This window comes from Pseudomyrmex gracilis, unplaced genomic scaffold, assembly GCF_002006095.1.
Source record: "Pseudomyrmex gracilis isolate BER0280 unplaced genomic scaffold, ASM200609v1 scaffold_89, whole genome shotgun sequence".
NCBI lineage: Eukaryota > Metazoa > Arthropoda > Insecta > Hymenoptera > Formicidae > Pseudomyrmex > Pseudomyrmex gracilis.
The window spans coordinates 410255-426319 of record NW_018020673.1 but is presented as its reverse complement, the minus strand read 5'-3'; the positions used below and the strand labels follow the sequence as shown (position 1 = coordinate 426319).

Here is a 16065-nt window from a genome sequence, read left to right as displayed (position 1 = left end):
CTCCTAATGTAAGTGCAAGTGTTTCTTGCGTTTGGCACGAATCTTCATCCAATAATGATTCCAATTCCGCGTCTTCGTACACTTTTGGCCTTCCGCTACGTTCTTTGTCTTCGACGTCAAATTCACCGTTCTTAAACTTTTGAAACCACTCACGGAAACTTCTTTCACTTAAGGCAGCCTCACCATATGCTTCTACAAGCAATCGATGCGCCTCAGCTGCAGATTTCTTCAAATTAAAGAAGTAAATCAAAAGCTCCCGCAAATGACGTTTATTCGGCTCAAAACTCGACATTTTCGCACAAAAAAAGATATATAATGCTGATACAAAATCGCTAATATTTCAAGGTTATGTTGTTAGCAGATATCCAATCCTACGATATGACGTTTTACAGCTGACAATTTTAACAATAACATACTATTGAGACCATCTTTTGTCAAACGGCGGAAACTTATTTATACTCCTAATATGAAGAACATAGTATTGAGTTTTCTGGAAAGAGAATTCGATGCTAAGGATAAGATAAAAGAATAAATACTAGGAAAAGAAGAAGCAGAGATTGCAGTTGTAGAGATAAGAGATTGGGCAAGCAAATAGGAATTGATGGGTGCTAAGAAGAAACTGAGAAGCGGTAAAATTTTTATCGATCATGACTTGTCGAGATAGGATAAAAAAATTCAAAGAATTATTAGAGAAAAGACTAAGGAAGAAAGACAGAAAGGAAAAACAACACGGATAGGATATAAGAAACTGGAATTTGAATGCAAGAAATTCATTCAATGGAATGAAGAGACTAAAAAGATAGTGGAGATGAAATAGATAAGGAAAAAGATATGAAAAGGGAAAGTGGTAGGACGATGAGAATGAAAGAAATAAAGAATAGCGAGTAAATCTATTTAAAAAGTATGAAACGCAAATGGATGAAGTTATAATTTTGCTAAGGGAGTTTTGGCTAAGTAGCATGTGTATGAGAATGACGTGATAAGAAAAGGAAAAGTTATGTTATGTTAGGTTAGGTTAGGTTAGGTTTCCATTCCACAGGATGCTGAAGAGAGAAATTAGTTTAGTGTAGCGATTTAAGTGATAAACTATTAAAATTAAACTAAGAAATATATAGACGATCGTAAGAGCCGTTCGCTGGATGTTGGAATAGGAAAGGCGACGGCACGGAAAGCCGGAGATTCCAGGTTCAACTCCTGGCTGAAGAGAGAGTTTTTTTTGCAATATTTTAAAATTAGTTAGGAGCATATATGGGGTCTCTCATATATGTGATGCAAATATAGCATCCTATATGAATATATTCCTATATGAATTTTTTAGAATTTAAATCTCAATTCAAAAACTCACGTGTAAGATTTACACGTAACACACACACATATGTACATATATATATATATATATATACACGTATATTTTCGCACAACATCCAGCGAACGGCTCTTATAACCGTTTATATATTTCTTAGTTTAGAAACTTCAAAGCCTAAAGATTTTCTATTAATTGTTCTATTAAAATTAAACAAAAATCTTTTAGTTATTACTTTTGCTTTAGCAAAAGTTTTTAAATTTTATGTTTGTCATATTCTAAAATACTTAAAATAGAAAATACCAATTACAAAATCATATTTATATAAACTGCTATACCAAATAAACATAATAATTATTATTTGCTGAACAAAGTTACTTTTTAAGAATATAGTCAAAGAAATCAAATTCAAGCCAAAACAAGGTTTTAATATAATAAAGAAATTACAATAGTATAGAAATTACAATAGTAAAGAACCGCAAAAAATATATATTTCGACTGTAACTGAAGTCTTCTTCAGTCGCAAAACAATACAAAAATTAAATAGAAAATAATTGCTTTAATATAGAAGTCAATTATAGATGTCAAAAAACAAAAAGCAGTCGCAGTGTAAAATAAGTTAAAAGTGATTGGTTGTCATTTATGTAAAAAAGCATGTTCAATTCGGAGCGTAATTAGTTCGTGGTCAGTAAACAAATGGAATTATCTTGTGGATGACAGCCTATAATGATAGAGATTAGAAGGAATACTCAGCTAAAATAATTGCACTATAAGAATAAAATTCACAAACAACTTACTTGGGAGCGCACAATCAAATGTTGGAGATAAAAAGCAAAAGATTTTTATACAAGTATCTCTTCCAAGAGGTTGTTTATTGGGATAAGCTTAATAGTAAAAACAATTAAGTAAATTGAAATACAAAGTGTCAAGTAATTCCAAATCGTTAACAAAATTTAAGCCGTGTGACTGTCGTTTTATGTGGATCATCTTGAAAATCAATCTTTTGTAATAATTAGGTTCACAATCTAAAATCTGGACATTTTTTCAATTAAAAGAATGATTAAGATCCGTTCTGTGTTTTGAAATTATTGACAGTTGGGAAGAATCACGTTTTATATAATATTATTAATGTGTTTTTTAAGTCTTGTTTTTAATTATCTCTTAGTCTACCCAAAATAAGACGCTAAACAATCAATGCAATTGATTGTACATACAATGTTTGTGTGGGAATTATGGTCGATTTTATTCTCGTGGGCCTTAATTATGTTGTTAAGTTTATTAAAACATTTGTATCCGAGTAGGAATTCATTACTTTTAAACACTTTTGATACTGTCTCAGAGAGGCTTTTAAGAAAATGCTGAAGCGACGAGTGACCTTCGATTTAGCTCACTCAGCCGCTACGCTGTCGGGTAAGTGGTATCATCTTTCGGGATCAAGTTGGACCAACACAATACAAAAGGATAGATGACATTAGAAAGACGAGGGTAAACGTATGTGTCTCTCCGGCGGTTCTGCTAAATTTGCACTAATCTTATTGTCACATTTTCTCTTTTTACAAGCTTCAACATCTATTCTATAAATCTATCTAATAAAATCTTCATGTTAATAATTGTAATGATGGTTATGGAGCGCGCTCTCCGATGTTCTAACGCCTTATATATGATGATCTCGGGGCGTTAACCCTTCTGATTTTTGCCAATCGTCTTTAGATTTTACTCTCCCACTTTTTACTGATTAAAATTTCAATCCTTCATTTGCTAATCCGATCAGGCGAGAGGACCAATCATCGACAATCATTCTTTCTAACTCACTCAACATTTGTTTAAACTTTATTATCTGCACGTGCAATTTCCTGTTTATTTTCGGTGCCATAACATTCCTTGCTAGAGATTAGCGGACCGCCTAAATTATCTAAGTTTATATTCGCGAATTATTCGCGAACCAAACATCCGGGCTACTTGTTGACTAATTGACCGGTATTCCTTTGAAAGTCGGTAAGAGTGATTAGATAAAAAATTGCGATACGGGTCTGTTTATCTTAGTTCAATAGGTCCTTTGTTCTCTGCTCAAGGATTTTTATTTAAAATTAATTCTAAGGCGCAAATCTTAAAGCTAGTTTATGTCTGGTTCCAAACAGAAGGGGACCGTGGAGTCCAGGACGTAACAACATCTATATTTGACTTCTATATTATACCAATTATTTTCTATTTAATTTTTGTATTGTTTTGCCGAAGAAGACTCTAGTTAGAGTCAAAATATTTCGCGGTTCTTATATACTAATGTAATTTCTTTATTATATTAAAACCTTGTTTTTTTTGGCTTGATTTTGACTTCTTTGACTATATTCTTAATTTGTAGTTACAATACGAGCATTTTCCAATTATTACTTTGTAAGTTACTTTTTAATAAAAAAGTTTGATTAATTTATATGATATAGTCAAAAACATTTGTGTTTAATATAAATCTTTTAAAACACATAACATTTTTGCTCTACAATTTAAGTAAAAATTCAGGTTTTGTTAAAAGTTTACTTAACTCTGGTTTTCCAAAATGTTTAACTGTGAGTTTTTATTACTTTATTTCATCAAACTTTCAAATAATTTAAGAAAATTGCAGTTATCAATTTTTTTAGATTTAACCTTATTTTCAATAAACTAAAAGTTAAATCAAAATAATTAAAGCGCGCGCGCACACACACACACTGATAAAAAATAACTTGTAGCTTAAATTTCCGTAATAATACAAATAAAAATATTCGATCACAAATAATATTCATTCAGCGTAACTACATTTATAGACACGTAAAACCTATATAGCTATACATATATTTTATTCTAGGCCGACAGTGGCGGACCATTAATGGTCAGAAGTCGTCATACTGGGTCGTTGATAGTCATTGGAGTAGTCTCGGCCGGCATAGGTTGCAGTAGACCACAACTTCCTGGCATTTACACAAGAGTATCGGATTACATTTCTTGGATCACGCAAAAAACCCAGTTCCGATAAACTATGACTCGAAAGAAAACAGGTTTTACAAAAATGGATGTTTTTATTTTAATTGACAGTTTATAACTATTGTAGTGGTAAATATTTACAAAAAGTCACTCCCTTCCGAATTCAATAAGATTGACAGACCGGTCCAGTGGTCTCGCGGCCTGAGTGCAGGGGTTGCGAACCTGGAGGTCCCAAGTTCGAATCGGCTTACCACCTAAGGATTTTTTTCCGGGCCGGTCCCTTTCAACCAAGTTGATTGGTTGATCGGCGAACTTAATCGGGCCTCCAATAATTAATTCGGGTGTATTCCCGAATTAATTCCCCTCCCACAAGGCGATCTGAGTCACAACACCTTGAGCACGAACCCGACACAGATGGGCACGCCCACTGTGAAAGACGGCCGTGTATCGCGTGGTTGTAGTCCCCACTGCACATTCCCCCTCCGAGGGAAAAACGAGAGCATAGAGTAACGAAAAAAATCAGAGAAGATAATGTGTGTCATATAGCCAACAAAACCGTGCAGGTGGCTGAAAGGCACGTTAAATACCCGAAAGAAAAAAAAATAAGATTGACATATGTTGTCAAGAACACTTCCCTGAGTAACATCAAAAGGTTTTAGCCGTCGTTCGTTGTTTGTAAAAAGTTATTTTAAAACACTGAGACCATAAACAAATGTTGAAAATTTTAATTTTTGTTATTTATTCTGTGTAATGTTGTATAATGTTATACGGTTTTACTGTTTTCATAATGCCTTGTAAGTATTGTTCATTGTTTTGTAACCGAATATCATGTAATGAATATATCTCTAACATTATTGTAAAAACCTGATCTATCCGTTCTTCGTGTGCAAAGCGACGTTGAAATAAGTATTCAGCTATGTAAAATTTGTAATATTTGTAATGTTATGTAATATTTGTAATGTGTAAGTAGCCGCAAAGCGGTTACAGTTAGGTAAATAATGAGTTACTTTAAGTTGTAATGTTTTGTTTGATTTTGTAATAAATATCACGTTCGAAGAAAAAGCAAAAAGACATGTAATAACAACGTAACTCAGTGTTTGCCGGGTCTTGTTTATATCGCTTCCCTCCCCACTGCGTGCCTAGTATAAAAGGCGGATTAACCAAAGCGCTGGTAGTAGTAGTAATACGGCGTTCTTCGTTAAAGCATCGCGACGACCGGCGAAAGGTAAGAGACTCGATCGTTTTATATTTATATCACGTTTTGCCCGCTGATACTGTTGTGCGTCCTCTCCCTTCAGTATCAGTTAAGCCTGAGGCTACCTTCGGACCGTCGGATTGCCTTGTGCGTCTTTCCCTCGGAGTCCGGCGGATGACTCCGGAGAGGCCGGAGTTGGCAGTTGTGGAGCGGGCACTTCGTGCGCCTTTCCCTTAGTGTCCATTGCACCCTTCGGCGCCAAGCTCGAGATTCAGGCCGGGGTACACCGAGTGAACACCTCGTGCGTCTTTCTCTTGGTGCTTCACGTGTCTCAGTGCTTGTGTGTGTGAAGTATGTCTAATGGTTGACGACCACTTCGGTACGATCAGTCCGAAGTTGAAACGCGTAACATATAGCTTACAAATGTTCTATTGATGTTCCTTAACGTGGAATATTTGCTCACATATCACGCCAAATTCTTTTAATATTTTGCAATGTACATTATGTATAACGTTGAACCAAATTAACAAGACTACTTTTTGTTCTTTTTGTTCGTATTGTAAGCGTTTAGATAGGGGAGCTACGCTCTCCAGCAGGGAAATGATTTCCAGTTGTAAAGAAAACTGGCTTACCTCATGCAATCTCCTAAGAGATGAAGAGAGCAAGAGGCGGAGCAACCAAACGAGTAGTGACACAGTTTCTTGCAATCAGGGAATTTTCACAACTGAAAATCATACACGTCTACAGAGTCCGAATACCATCGCTTACTACACGCTCATTGAATCACATATATTATTTAATTACTCAATAATTATTGGAAATACAAAATGATTTTTTTGTTCAGATTTACCGAATATATTATATCTTAACACTTCGGCTGTGTCAAAAATTTTTAGATACCTTGTATATAAAATATTTAAAAATTTAAGCAACTAAATATTTAAAAATTCTTCATAAGAAACCCTTTTTTTGCGTGGGAGAAATCTTTTATGGATACTCCGGCCCTGGGGAGGGGTCGGAATTATCCGGGACTCTCCCTCCCGCTCCGAAGAGTGGGGAGAGTATACCCGCTAAAACCCCCACGATGTGTCTTCCCAGCGCGTTAGAGGGGAGGGATCCGGTACCCCTTGATGGACTCATCGCAGGCCCCTTCCGCGCTGTGACTGGGACTTCCCGAGAGGGAACTCCCTCTTGTACCCTAACTGCGGCGGGAGGGAGGAAGAACACACATTCCCTTCCCACCGCCCATCTAGGAGGCCGCGTGCAGGACGGGACAGAGTCCCCACTCCGCCCTGTCACGGCCTCTAGGTGACGCAACCTACCCGGGAGGAGGACGGTTTCTCCCCCCGGCCATCATAGATCTCCGCGTGTATCCGCGCGATGAGGTCCAGCGGGGTCACCCCCACTAGCAACTTTGCCGCCTCATACGAGATGGTTCGTTATGCACGAGCCACACGCAGCGCGATGACCCGCTGCGCGGCGCGGAGTTGGTAAAAGTTTCTGCGCCCTGTGGTTTGTGCAACCCTCGCCCATATCGGTGACCCATAAAGGGCTACTGAGTGAACCACCCCAATATAGAGGCGGCGGACCCTTTCATCTGGACCCCCCAGGTTGTGTAAGAGGCGGCCCAACGCGGCCGACACCTTCTTCACCCTGGGGGCGAGGCGCTCGAAGTAGCTCTCAAAGCGCCAACGGCTGTCGAGGTGGAGACCCAGGTACTTAAGTGTATCCCTCACCTCGACTCTGGCGTCACCTACCCTTAGGCTGGTCCTTGGTGGCCGCCCCCGAGGGCCATGAAACCATATGGCCTCGGTTTTCTGAGCGGCCACCGATAGGCCCAGCCTTTCAATCCGGCCGACGACACATTTCGCGCCCACCTCGGCGCGGATGCGCGCGTTCCTCCAAGTGTCCCCGGAGGCTAAAATCAGCGTGTCGTCCGCGTAACAGACAACGCTGATCCCTCCGAGAAGAGCGGCCCGGATCACCGCGTCATACCTAAGGTCCCACAGGAGCGGCCCCAACACCGACCTCTGCGGGACCCCGCGGTGCATTTCCTTGAGACGCGGTTCTCCGTACCGATCAACGTACTCAACCCATCTGCTTCAAAAATAATCCCCAATCGTTCTCCCTAGATAAAGCGGCACCCGATGGTAGTTGAGTGCGCGCCCTATACTATCCCAGGGGAGGGAGTTGAACGCGTTCTTTATGTCTAATGACACAGCAATCAACTTTCCTCCCCGGGAGGTTACGTCCTCCGAGAGGGACTCCACATGGCGGATAGCATCCACAGTGGACCGTCCCTCTCGGAACCCATACTAGCTATTAGCCAGATTGGGGCCCACCCTTGAGACAAATAGCTCGTGAGGCGGGCCGCGAGCACTCGCTCGAACAGCTTGCCCACCTCATCGAGAAGACATATAGGCCGGAACGCGGATGGTAAGTCCGCCGGTCGCCTGTCCTTCCGACCAACTTCGCGGGAGGGAAACCACCCCGCTCTCAAGCAGCCAGTCAGAAGCTGCCTGAAGCGGTTACGCAGGGGGCCTAAGGCCAAAACCCAGACCCGATCAGGAATTCCATCCGGACCTGGGGCGGTGTTTTTTTTGCCCATTTTCTGGATAGCCATGATCATCTCCTCCTCGGTTGCCCCCTAGTTCATCAGACCACTCTACATGGTCCGGTGGGCCTCCCGGGGCGGGCCAAGCCCCCCCTCCACGAGAAAAAAGGGTATCAACCACCCGTCTCAAGAGTTGGGGATCAAGACTCTCCGCTAACAGGGGCGCCCAAGGTCGCAGTCGTCTTATGACAATCTTGTACGGGCGCCCCCACGGATCTCTGTCCAGAGTCCCGAAGAGTTCCTCCCAGACCTGAGACTTGGCCCTTCTTATGGCCGCCGCGAGGGCCTTTTTTGCGTTGCAATAGCCCTCATACTCTCTTGCCCACGTGGCCTCGTTGCTGGATGATCTGCAACGGGCATAGGTGTACTGGAGTCTTGCCCGAACACACTCCGTACGGAGTCGGGCAATCTCCATCGACCACCAGTACACCGCCCTTTTTTGGAGGCCCCGGGAGCGGGGCATGGCCGTGTCGCAGACATTGACCATGACCTCCCGGAGCCACTCCACCTCCTCCCAAGGGCCGCGCGGCGTGACCGGTGGAGACGGCCACGCCGCCACGTGGGCTGCAGCGACCAAGGCATCTGGGTCCAATTCCTTTTGGACCCAGCCCTGCGGTGGTGGGATATTCATCCTTCCTTGACGGCTCCGGGCGCTCTGACCAGACGTGGAGACCACCATAGTAACGTACCGATGGTCCAAAAGCGTCTCCACGTCCGTCCTGACCTGTCACCCGGACACACGCGGCACAGCAGTTGGGGAAGCCAGCGACAGGTCGACAATCGACCTCCCGTGCTGCCGCACGCACATGTGCTGCAAGCCCCGATTTAGTAGATGAAGCCCGCAGATCGCCATCCACTCCTCCAGGACCTCTTTTCTAGCCCCCGTCCTAGGGGAGCCCCATGTCACCAACTTGGCGTTCCTCCAAGGACTATTACCTAAAATCCTCCAGAACTATTACCGAATGAGGAAGTCGACGCCTTACAACCGCATCGAGCCCGTCCAAATACCTCTCGAAATCGGAGAGAGGCCTGTTGGGTGAGAAATAACATCCCACCACTGTGGTTTCCCCCCACTCTACGACCACGAACCCCGGTCCCCTCTCGGCGAGAGTAAAGACCGGAGTTTCGCGGCTCCACATACAGTACATCGCGACTGAGTCCGTTTCGTCCCCCACCCATGCGGAGTGGGCGGGGACCGAATACGGCTCAGCCGCGACTGCCAAGCCCCCTCCCCACTCCGCCAGGCTTTGGGTTAGAAGATCCTGTGCCCGTCGGCAGTGGTTCAGGTTCGCCTGGAGGAAGAGAGCCATGGTTTACCTTAATCGGCATCCATAAGCTCCTTCTCCCGGCTCTCCCCTTCCTGAGGAGGGGGCTCGACTAACCCCCCCGCAGCGGGGCCCGATGGTCCCGCTGACATCTCCGCAGTTGTAAGGGGGAAGATACTGGCGCCCCCTCTTCCTGAGCTTTTGCTCCCTTTGCCCTTCCGAAGGGCAGGGGCACAGGCTTGGCTGCCCCAGCGATGGCCAGCAGGGCGGCCTAAGTCCAAGCACAACGGACACTTTGGGTCCGCCGCGCACAGGGCCGCCCTGTGAACCTAACCTAACCTAACCTCCCCGCACCGATAACACCGCCCGCTCCTGTTCTCTGCGGGGAACGGGCATTTCTGCCTAACGTGAACCCGCCGGCGGCACTTGAAGCACTGGAGCGGCCGGTGCTCCAGTACATCGACCACGGCCCTCACTCACTCAATCGTGATCTTGCCCAGATCGGCCAGCCTGCGGACAGCCGACACTGGGCACCTTGCCTACACGGCCCCGAGGCCAGAGGGGGCCAGCTTGACAGGGCCCACCCTGACCTCTCCTTGGGTGCATCCCCCGGCTATTGCCAGGGCCGCGGTCACCTCCCCCGGGAACACAGTCCTCCAGACCCTTTATCCTGACCTCCGCGGTCTTGACGGGTCTGGAGATTCTGGCCTCATCCTCTGCAAACAGGGCGAACATGGCCTTAGCCAGTGCGTCCGCTCTTTCTGCTCCGTTTTCGCCGGTGACCTCCAAGATCAGGCCTCTGGTTATGGCTCTTTTTGGCCTGAGCCCGGCGATCCCGTAATCGGCGAGGTTAATGGCCGCACGGGCCCTCGCCATCATCGAGCTCAAACTTAAGCGTTCCCCCTCGGGGAGGGAGCACGTTGAGCGTAACGGCCGCCGTCTTCGGCACGCGGCCCGCCCTTTTTTGGGGGAGGCTTGGCTCTTACTTCCTCCCCCCCTCCCCCGCTGCTTCTGCTGCTACAGCTGCCGCTGCTGGCTAGCGTGAGAGGATGTGGGGGGTCTGATGAGGGGAGCTTTACCCGCTCCCACCCCCTGTTTCTCCTTTTTCTTCTTCTTCCTCACAACCTGTGTTCAGGTTTCTGTTGGGGAAGAAGGAGTAGTGGTGGGTCGGGCGACGGACGCACCCGGAACCTCCTTCTTTTGAGCGGCTGCCTGCTTCGCAGGCGGCTCACTCTTTTTCTTAGCTTTCTGGGAGGGGGCGGCAGGTAGGCTAGTCTTGTTTTTACCGCTTTTCCTCCCAGATTCGTTCCCTCCTGCCGCCTGAGGTGGCCGGGTCGTCGCCGAAGAGCGGCGACTATCGGTCGCAAGCGGCGGACGGGAGATGGGCATAAGGACGTCGAAGCGAGAGGCAACCTCCGCTCCGACTCTCCGCCTTATTTCCTCCGCCAGCTTACTGGAAAGGCTGCTGACCGCCTCTCCAATTGCTTTGGTCAACTCCTCCCGGGTGACCATGCCGGCTAGACCGCCGGACTCCTGACCTTGCAGGAGTGGTGGTAGTTCCCGAGAGGAGGGGGCCCCGTACTTGGCCTTCAACTCGGCGAGCACGACCTTGAGCTCCTAAAGCTCCTCAGAGAGCTTTTTGTTCTCTCCGCGAGCCCGGGCCAGCTGACGTGAGATCCGGTACATCTCGTCTCTTTCGGCCCTCTCTCGGACCTCCTCGGCCACTACTGTGATCGTAGTGATCACGTCCTTCAGAGCCTTGACGCCCTTCAGGTTGTTGGACTTGGTTGCAACCGTGCCAACAAACCGAAGGGCGTCCGTTATCCTCTCCACCACCTCCGGAGTCCTCCATTGGCTTCTTGTTAACGGAGAGAGGACTCTCCGGCTTTTCTTTGAGGAAGTCGCGGCGAGCTTGGCGCTTCGCGCGCTTGCACCTGTCCCTACCTTTCTCTTCTTCGTCAAGGTGCTCATCCTCAGAGGCCACCCTCCTACGAGGGGATGCTTCCTCAGCCGCCTCTCTCTTCTTCTTTATCTCCTCCCTCGCGCGACTGACCCCCACGAACGCGCCTGTGGTGGGCGGTTTTCCCCGACCGTCCCTTTTCCTGAGGATCGATCCGCTGGCGGCGGAGGTGGCGATGGTGTTGCCGGACCCATACAGAGCGGATGAGGACGAACAGCGGGAGGACATAGGCCTCATCTCCACGTCTTCGTCGTTCACCACCCCGATGATTCCCTCCTCGGCAGGCCCGCGAGGCTGGCAGGAAGGGGGCATCAATACTCGTGCAGAGTCCGGGCTACACGCGGAGCCAAGCTTCAGACTGGCGCCCTCGTTGCGCGGGGTGCACTCCCCTTCTGCCCAAAACACAGAAGTTGGAAGACCTCCAATTTCTGCCTTCGCAGTCGCATAATCCCCTAATGCACCTGCGGTGCATGCATCAGGAAGCCCGTCGTATGATGACGACGTAGCAGGGCCCGGGACGGTAACCCCACCACGCCGAACCTCCTGTCCTGGTACGTTCTTTTCCTTGTTGGTGTACCTCCCATTTATTTGCAAGAATGGTTTTATTTCGGAGTTGCCTCTCCTAGGACGGTTGCCGACCATGGCCAACAAGCTCGCCCTGCCCAGGTTTGCTGTCGGGGTTTTCCTTCCCTTAGTGCGGCTCCCCCACTGGGGTAACGAGCCCGCACGCCCGTGAACTCACTCTTAGTCTGGAGGCTCATGGAAGGCCTGACCGGCTAGGGAGACCCTGCCAGGAACCGAGGTTCCCGCCGGCATAGCCCTTCCAATCCTTGCCCCACGCAAGCTCGGGGACCACGTCAAGGTGGTGAGTTCAAACTCCCCCGAGTTCATAAGGAACCCTAGTTTTTAACATAATTATCTTATATATTTTTGATAAAAGAGAATTTATTGTTTGTATTGGGTCTACATTTAATCTAATTGTTTTTAAAGAATAATATGTAAGAATAATATATAAAGAATAATATGTAAAGAAATATGAAATATTTTTTATCATATTATTGCACATATGTACATATAAAAATATACTTACTGTTTTTCTACAATGTATATACTGTGACGTGACACTTTTCGTGTCCGTTACAAGGAAATAATTCCGGCCGACACGGGAAGCAATGGGCTTGCGTCTTCCACGATTTAAGGGAGAGCAGCACGTTAGGATGCGCGCGACAAGCAAAAACGCGTGTATCAGCGGAGGCGCTCGGCGCCTGTAGCGTTTGCTATTCCTGATTGAAGCGTTGCAATGTTTATTAATTTTTGTTCACGTATTTTTAGGTTAATCTTGGCGTTAGAACGCCCTGAAATTCTGATTTTGCCGTGCGAACCGCTTGGCGGTTATTTTGTAATTCATTTCAGCTTGGAGAGAAAGAGAGAGAGAGAGCGGCTCACGATACGTAGCGTCGGTCGTAACGGAGCAAAGAGGAGAGGCGAGAAGGACAGACAGCGATACAGGGGCGTAAAAGAGCCTAATAGACGCGAGGCACGAGGCGATGATGTTGACGACGGACTGGAAAACGGGAGATACCGGTACCCTGACTTCACAAAAACTGGAGCGGAGCTCCAGTGGAGTTGTCAGCCCCGTGATGCGAGGGTATGGATCCGAGCAAGCTCATCTACAGCAGAAATTAAGCGGAGAGGGCTGACGCGACCAGAAAAAAAAAGAGCCCGCGTTAACACATTGCCGATACGCACGTGGCCGCCGTCAATCATAGCGCCGCGAAACGCAAAGTATGATTGGCTAATTACCTGGCCGAGAAACGACATGCGACATCTAGAGCAACTTCAGGAGGGGCCGAGATCATTGTTGTGCGTGCCATGAACGACGCAAGCTCTTCGCCTCTCGTAAAGACGTGTACCGTGCTGTGAGTAAGTGCCGGTAGTTAACCTTTTCGCTCCGGGAATTTTTCCTTTAAAATTGACCTCGCATTTTAGCTGAAAAAGTTAATAATAACCTGCTACCTCCCCCCTTCAAAGTTAATTTTGAAGGTCAAAGAAGTAACCAGGATTTTTTTCAATTTTTTTCCTAAATTTAGTGCATTAAATTGACCTTATAAACATCTATTACATTCGCTTTTCTTGCTGGTCCATATATGGACCAGTCCCGGAGCGAAAAGGTTAAGACCTGAGGAGGAATTTTGGAAATATCTAACACCGAGCGAGATTGCGGGAGGAAGCTGCCGAAAGTTGTGTCGAGCGAAGCAGCCACGAGAGGAGGTGCCGACAAGCGTGAGTGATAGTTCGCTCTCTCTCTCTCGCATATTCTTTTTTTCTTTATTTGTAATATTATGCGGTCGTAGATCGAGTCCATACGACTATCGTTGGCTCGATACTGCGCTGCATTCTTGTGCAAATTATTAAATTGTAAGTAAAGAACGATATAACGGTAATTGCTGCCAGAAATAATTTTGTAATCGCTGCTCTCTCATCGTCCTGCGGTCGCAACAATCCGGGCGAAATTCCGCTCGTTATTCGTGCGTGTTTGTTTTTATTTCTTTTTTTATTTCGGTATTAGCGTGTTTTTTTGTGCCGCGTCTATATATTATTATTGTACCGAGCGTGTAAATTCGAGACACGGAATGATACTTCTTTGTTCCATCTGAAATATTCCAAATTCTGAAGTGCGAATCGTGCCGAAATTCTGGGCCGTCGGACCGCGGCCGTGCGTTAGACCATTGTCCCGTTCGCGCTACACGGAGAGCGCGCGCCACCCACGCGCCGCGCCGGACGTCTCGCACGCGTTAGCACATTCCTCCGTAGAGATAACACCGGCGGTCATCTCCGCCCGACCTTGTAATAAGAAATAAGGGCCGTCACCGCGAACAAAAGATAGAAGAAAATCGCACATATTGAATTGGCTGCCGATCCCGCGATCTCGATATTTAGCTGTGCCAGACTTTCACGCCGTTGTAATCGTAATATTTTTCATTGTGTTTTTTTTTTGTTTATGCGACACTGCACTGCCGATATTCGGTATTGTTAGAAAACTTGTTTTCATTAAAATTATTTACCTTTTATTTAACTTAAACGAACAAGTTTCTCTTGTTCGCTATTAATTTTTTATACACTGCCTCTTAAGCCCACGCCTCTCCGTTACTTTATTAAATTGACCTAATGGGTGACGATGCCGTCACGTTAAAATATGATTAAAGATTCTGTTGCACACTGAGATTCTTTTGAGTTAGCGTGTAAGAGCACGCCTGGCGTCCAACTTCCGAATTGGTGAGTAAAATTTTGGTTTCTCGTGTTCAAACTAGCGTGCCGAAGTTGTGCGGCATCTTCGTTAAAAGATCATAAAGCGAGGTGCCCGTCACAATACATATTCTTCATTCTGTTTTTTATACTCTGATAGCCAAGCATGTTTTGCAAAATCATGTACCTTAATGCTGAGCAAAAGTTTTCAACTATTGTAGTTGCTGTGTATTTTTTGAAAACGTAATGCATAGTCATACGTAATCAACAACACAAAAGCAAACGTGAGACATTTCGTGTCAGCAGATTCAGAGCAACCGGAGAGCAACTGTTGCTCATTACGTTGTCAACAAAATGACTTCTACAGTCGAATCGCGTTACTGTTATTCTCCATACTGTTAACATCGTGTTACTGTTAAACAAATAATGTTGTTAATACGCTTTCTCTCGATAATGTTAACTTCTCCGTTTCCCACTTACTTTATGTCAGCCAATCATATTACGAATTTTGTAACGCGTGTTTTCTGCGCACGATCTGGCGCATTTCATCAACTGCGTGCGCATAAAGTTCAAGAATAATAGGAATGAGGGGAATTGTTAACACTAACACGAGTAGTTTGGACAAACGTGTTAACAGTAACGCGATTCAACTGTATTCATGGACTTTTACTTTTTACTTTATCATTTGTTTTCGGCAACATACGAGCAACATGACGGTAACAAAACATCGATGTCTGTACTTTTGTTGTATGGTTATTAAATACTGTTGAAATATATTAATTCTATCTTGTAGCCCATTAAATGTCGAAAACAAATGACCGTCTTTTAGAATAAGTAGATACAAAATAATTACATTTTAGTAAGAAACAAGTGGTCTCGCGGACTGATGGGCCTGCGAATATAAATATCTCGAGTTTAAATCCCATCCATCACCTTAGGATTTTTTCTGGGTCCTTTCATTGAGTTCGGCAAACTAAATCAGGTCTCCAAAGATTAATTCGAGTGAAATCTCGAATTAATTTCCCTTTCATAAAGCGATGTGCCATGAATATATTGTTGCGAGATGCGGCGCGTGTCGTCCACACGGTATTAGAAGATGTTCGAAGAACGATCGATTGCTCTAGAGGCTTTTGTTCGGGTAGCAACGGGGTTGTTTACGGCGAGGTTCAGAGAAGAGTGAGCCGCCGGATTCGGAATCGTCGACAGGCTGGATCATCGGCTCTCGAGATTTCTTTACGTTTTCCGTGACGTTTTGTAACGCGTTCTCTAATAAAACTTAAGTGTGTTATACGCGGTGTTCTCTTTTCTTTCCGCGGAGCGCAGTAATTCGGCGGTGACGCGATTAAACGCTGCCGTGAGCGCAACAATATACAGGGTCCGCCACTTAAATCCGGACAAATTTGAGTTTGACATTCCCATCATATTAGAATGCAGCAGTAGGTGCCATATGACCTAAAGATAGGTTAGATACGTCGATAAGACATTAATAACCTTAAAATGGCCGAGTCGTTCAGGAAAACGCCGGAA

The 16065-nt window shown here is 45.7% G+C and overlaps 2 protein-coding genes across 2 annotated transcripts in view; one reads left to right on the top strand and one right to left on the bottom strand.

The window, feature by feature from the left end:
- The window catches only part of LOC109855433 (transmembrane protease serine 9-like), a 39161-nt gene extending 34851 nt beyond the window's left edge, over window positions 1-4310 (top strand). The window contains exon 5 of the mRNA XM_020429681.1: window positions 4143-4310. Within this exon, the coding sequence (XP_020285270.1) occupies window positions 4143-4310 (168 nt within the window). The remainder of the gene's footprint in view (window positions 1-4142) is intronic.
- A 3388-nt stretch (window positions 4311-7698) lies between these two features.
- LOC109855432 lies at window positions 7699-8698 on the bottom strand. The gene is made up of 2 exons (XM_020429680.1): window positions 8189-8698; window positions 7699-8100 (listed from the first exon to the last, which is right to left on the bottom strand). The coding sequence occupies exons 1-2, from the start codon at window positions 8696-8698 to the stop codon at window positions 7699-7701; spliced, it is 912 nt and encodes a 303-aa protein (XP_020285269.1).
- Between the last annotated feature and the right edge of the window lie 7367 nt (window positions 8699-16065).

Coding starts and splice junctions, on each gene's coding strand:
- LOC109855432 (XM_020429680.1), bottom strand. CDS start 8,698: ATGAATATCCCACCACCGCAGGGCTGGGTCCAAAAGGAATTGGACCCA. Junction 8,101..8,188: donor ATCCCCAACTCTTGAGACGG/GTGGTTGATACC, acceptor CTGATGAACTAG/GGGGCAACCGAGGAGGAGAT.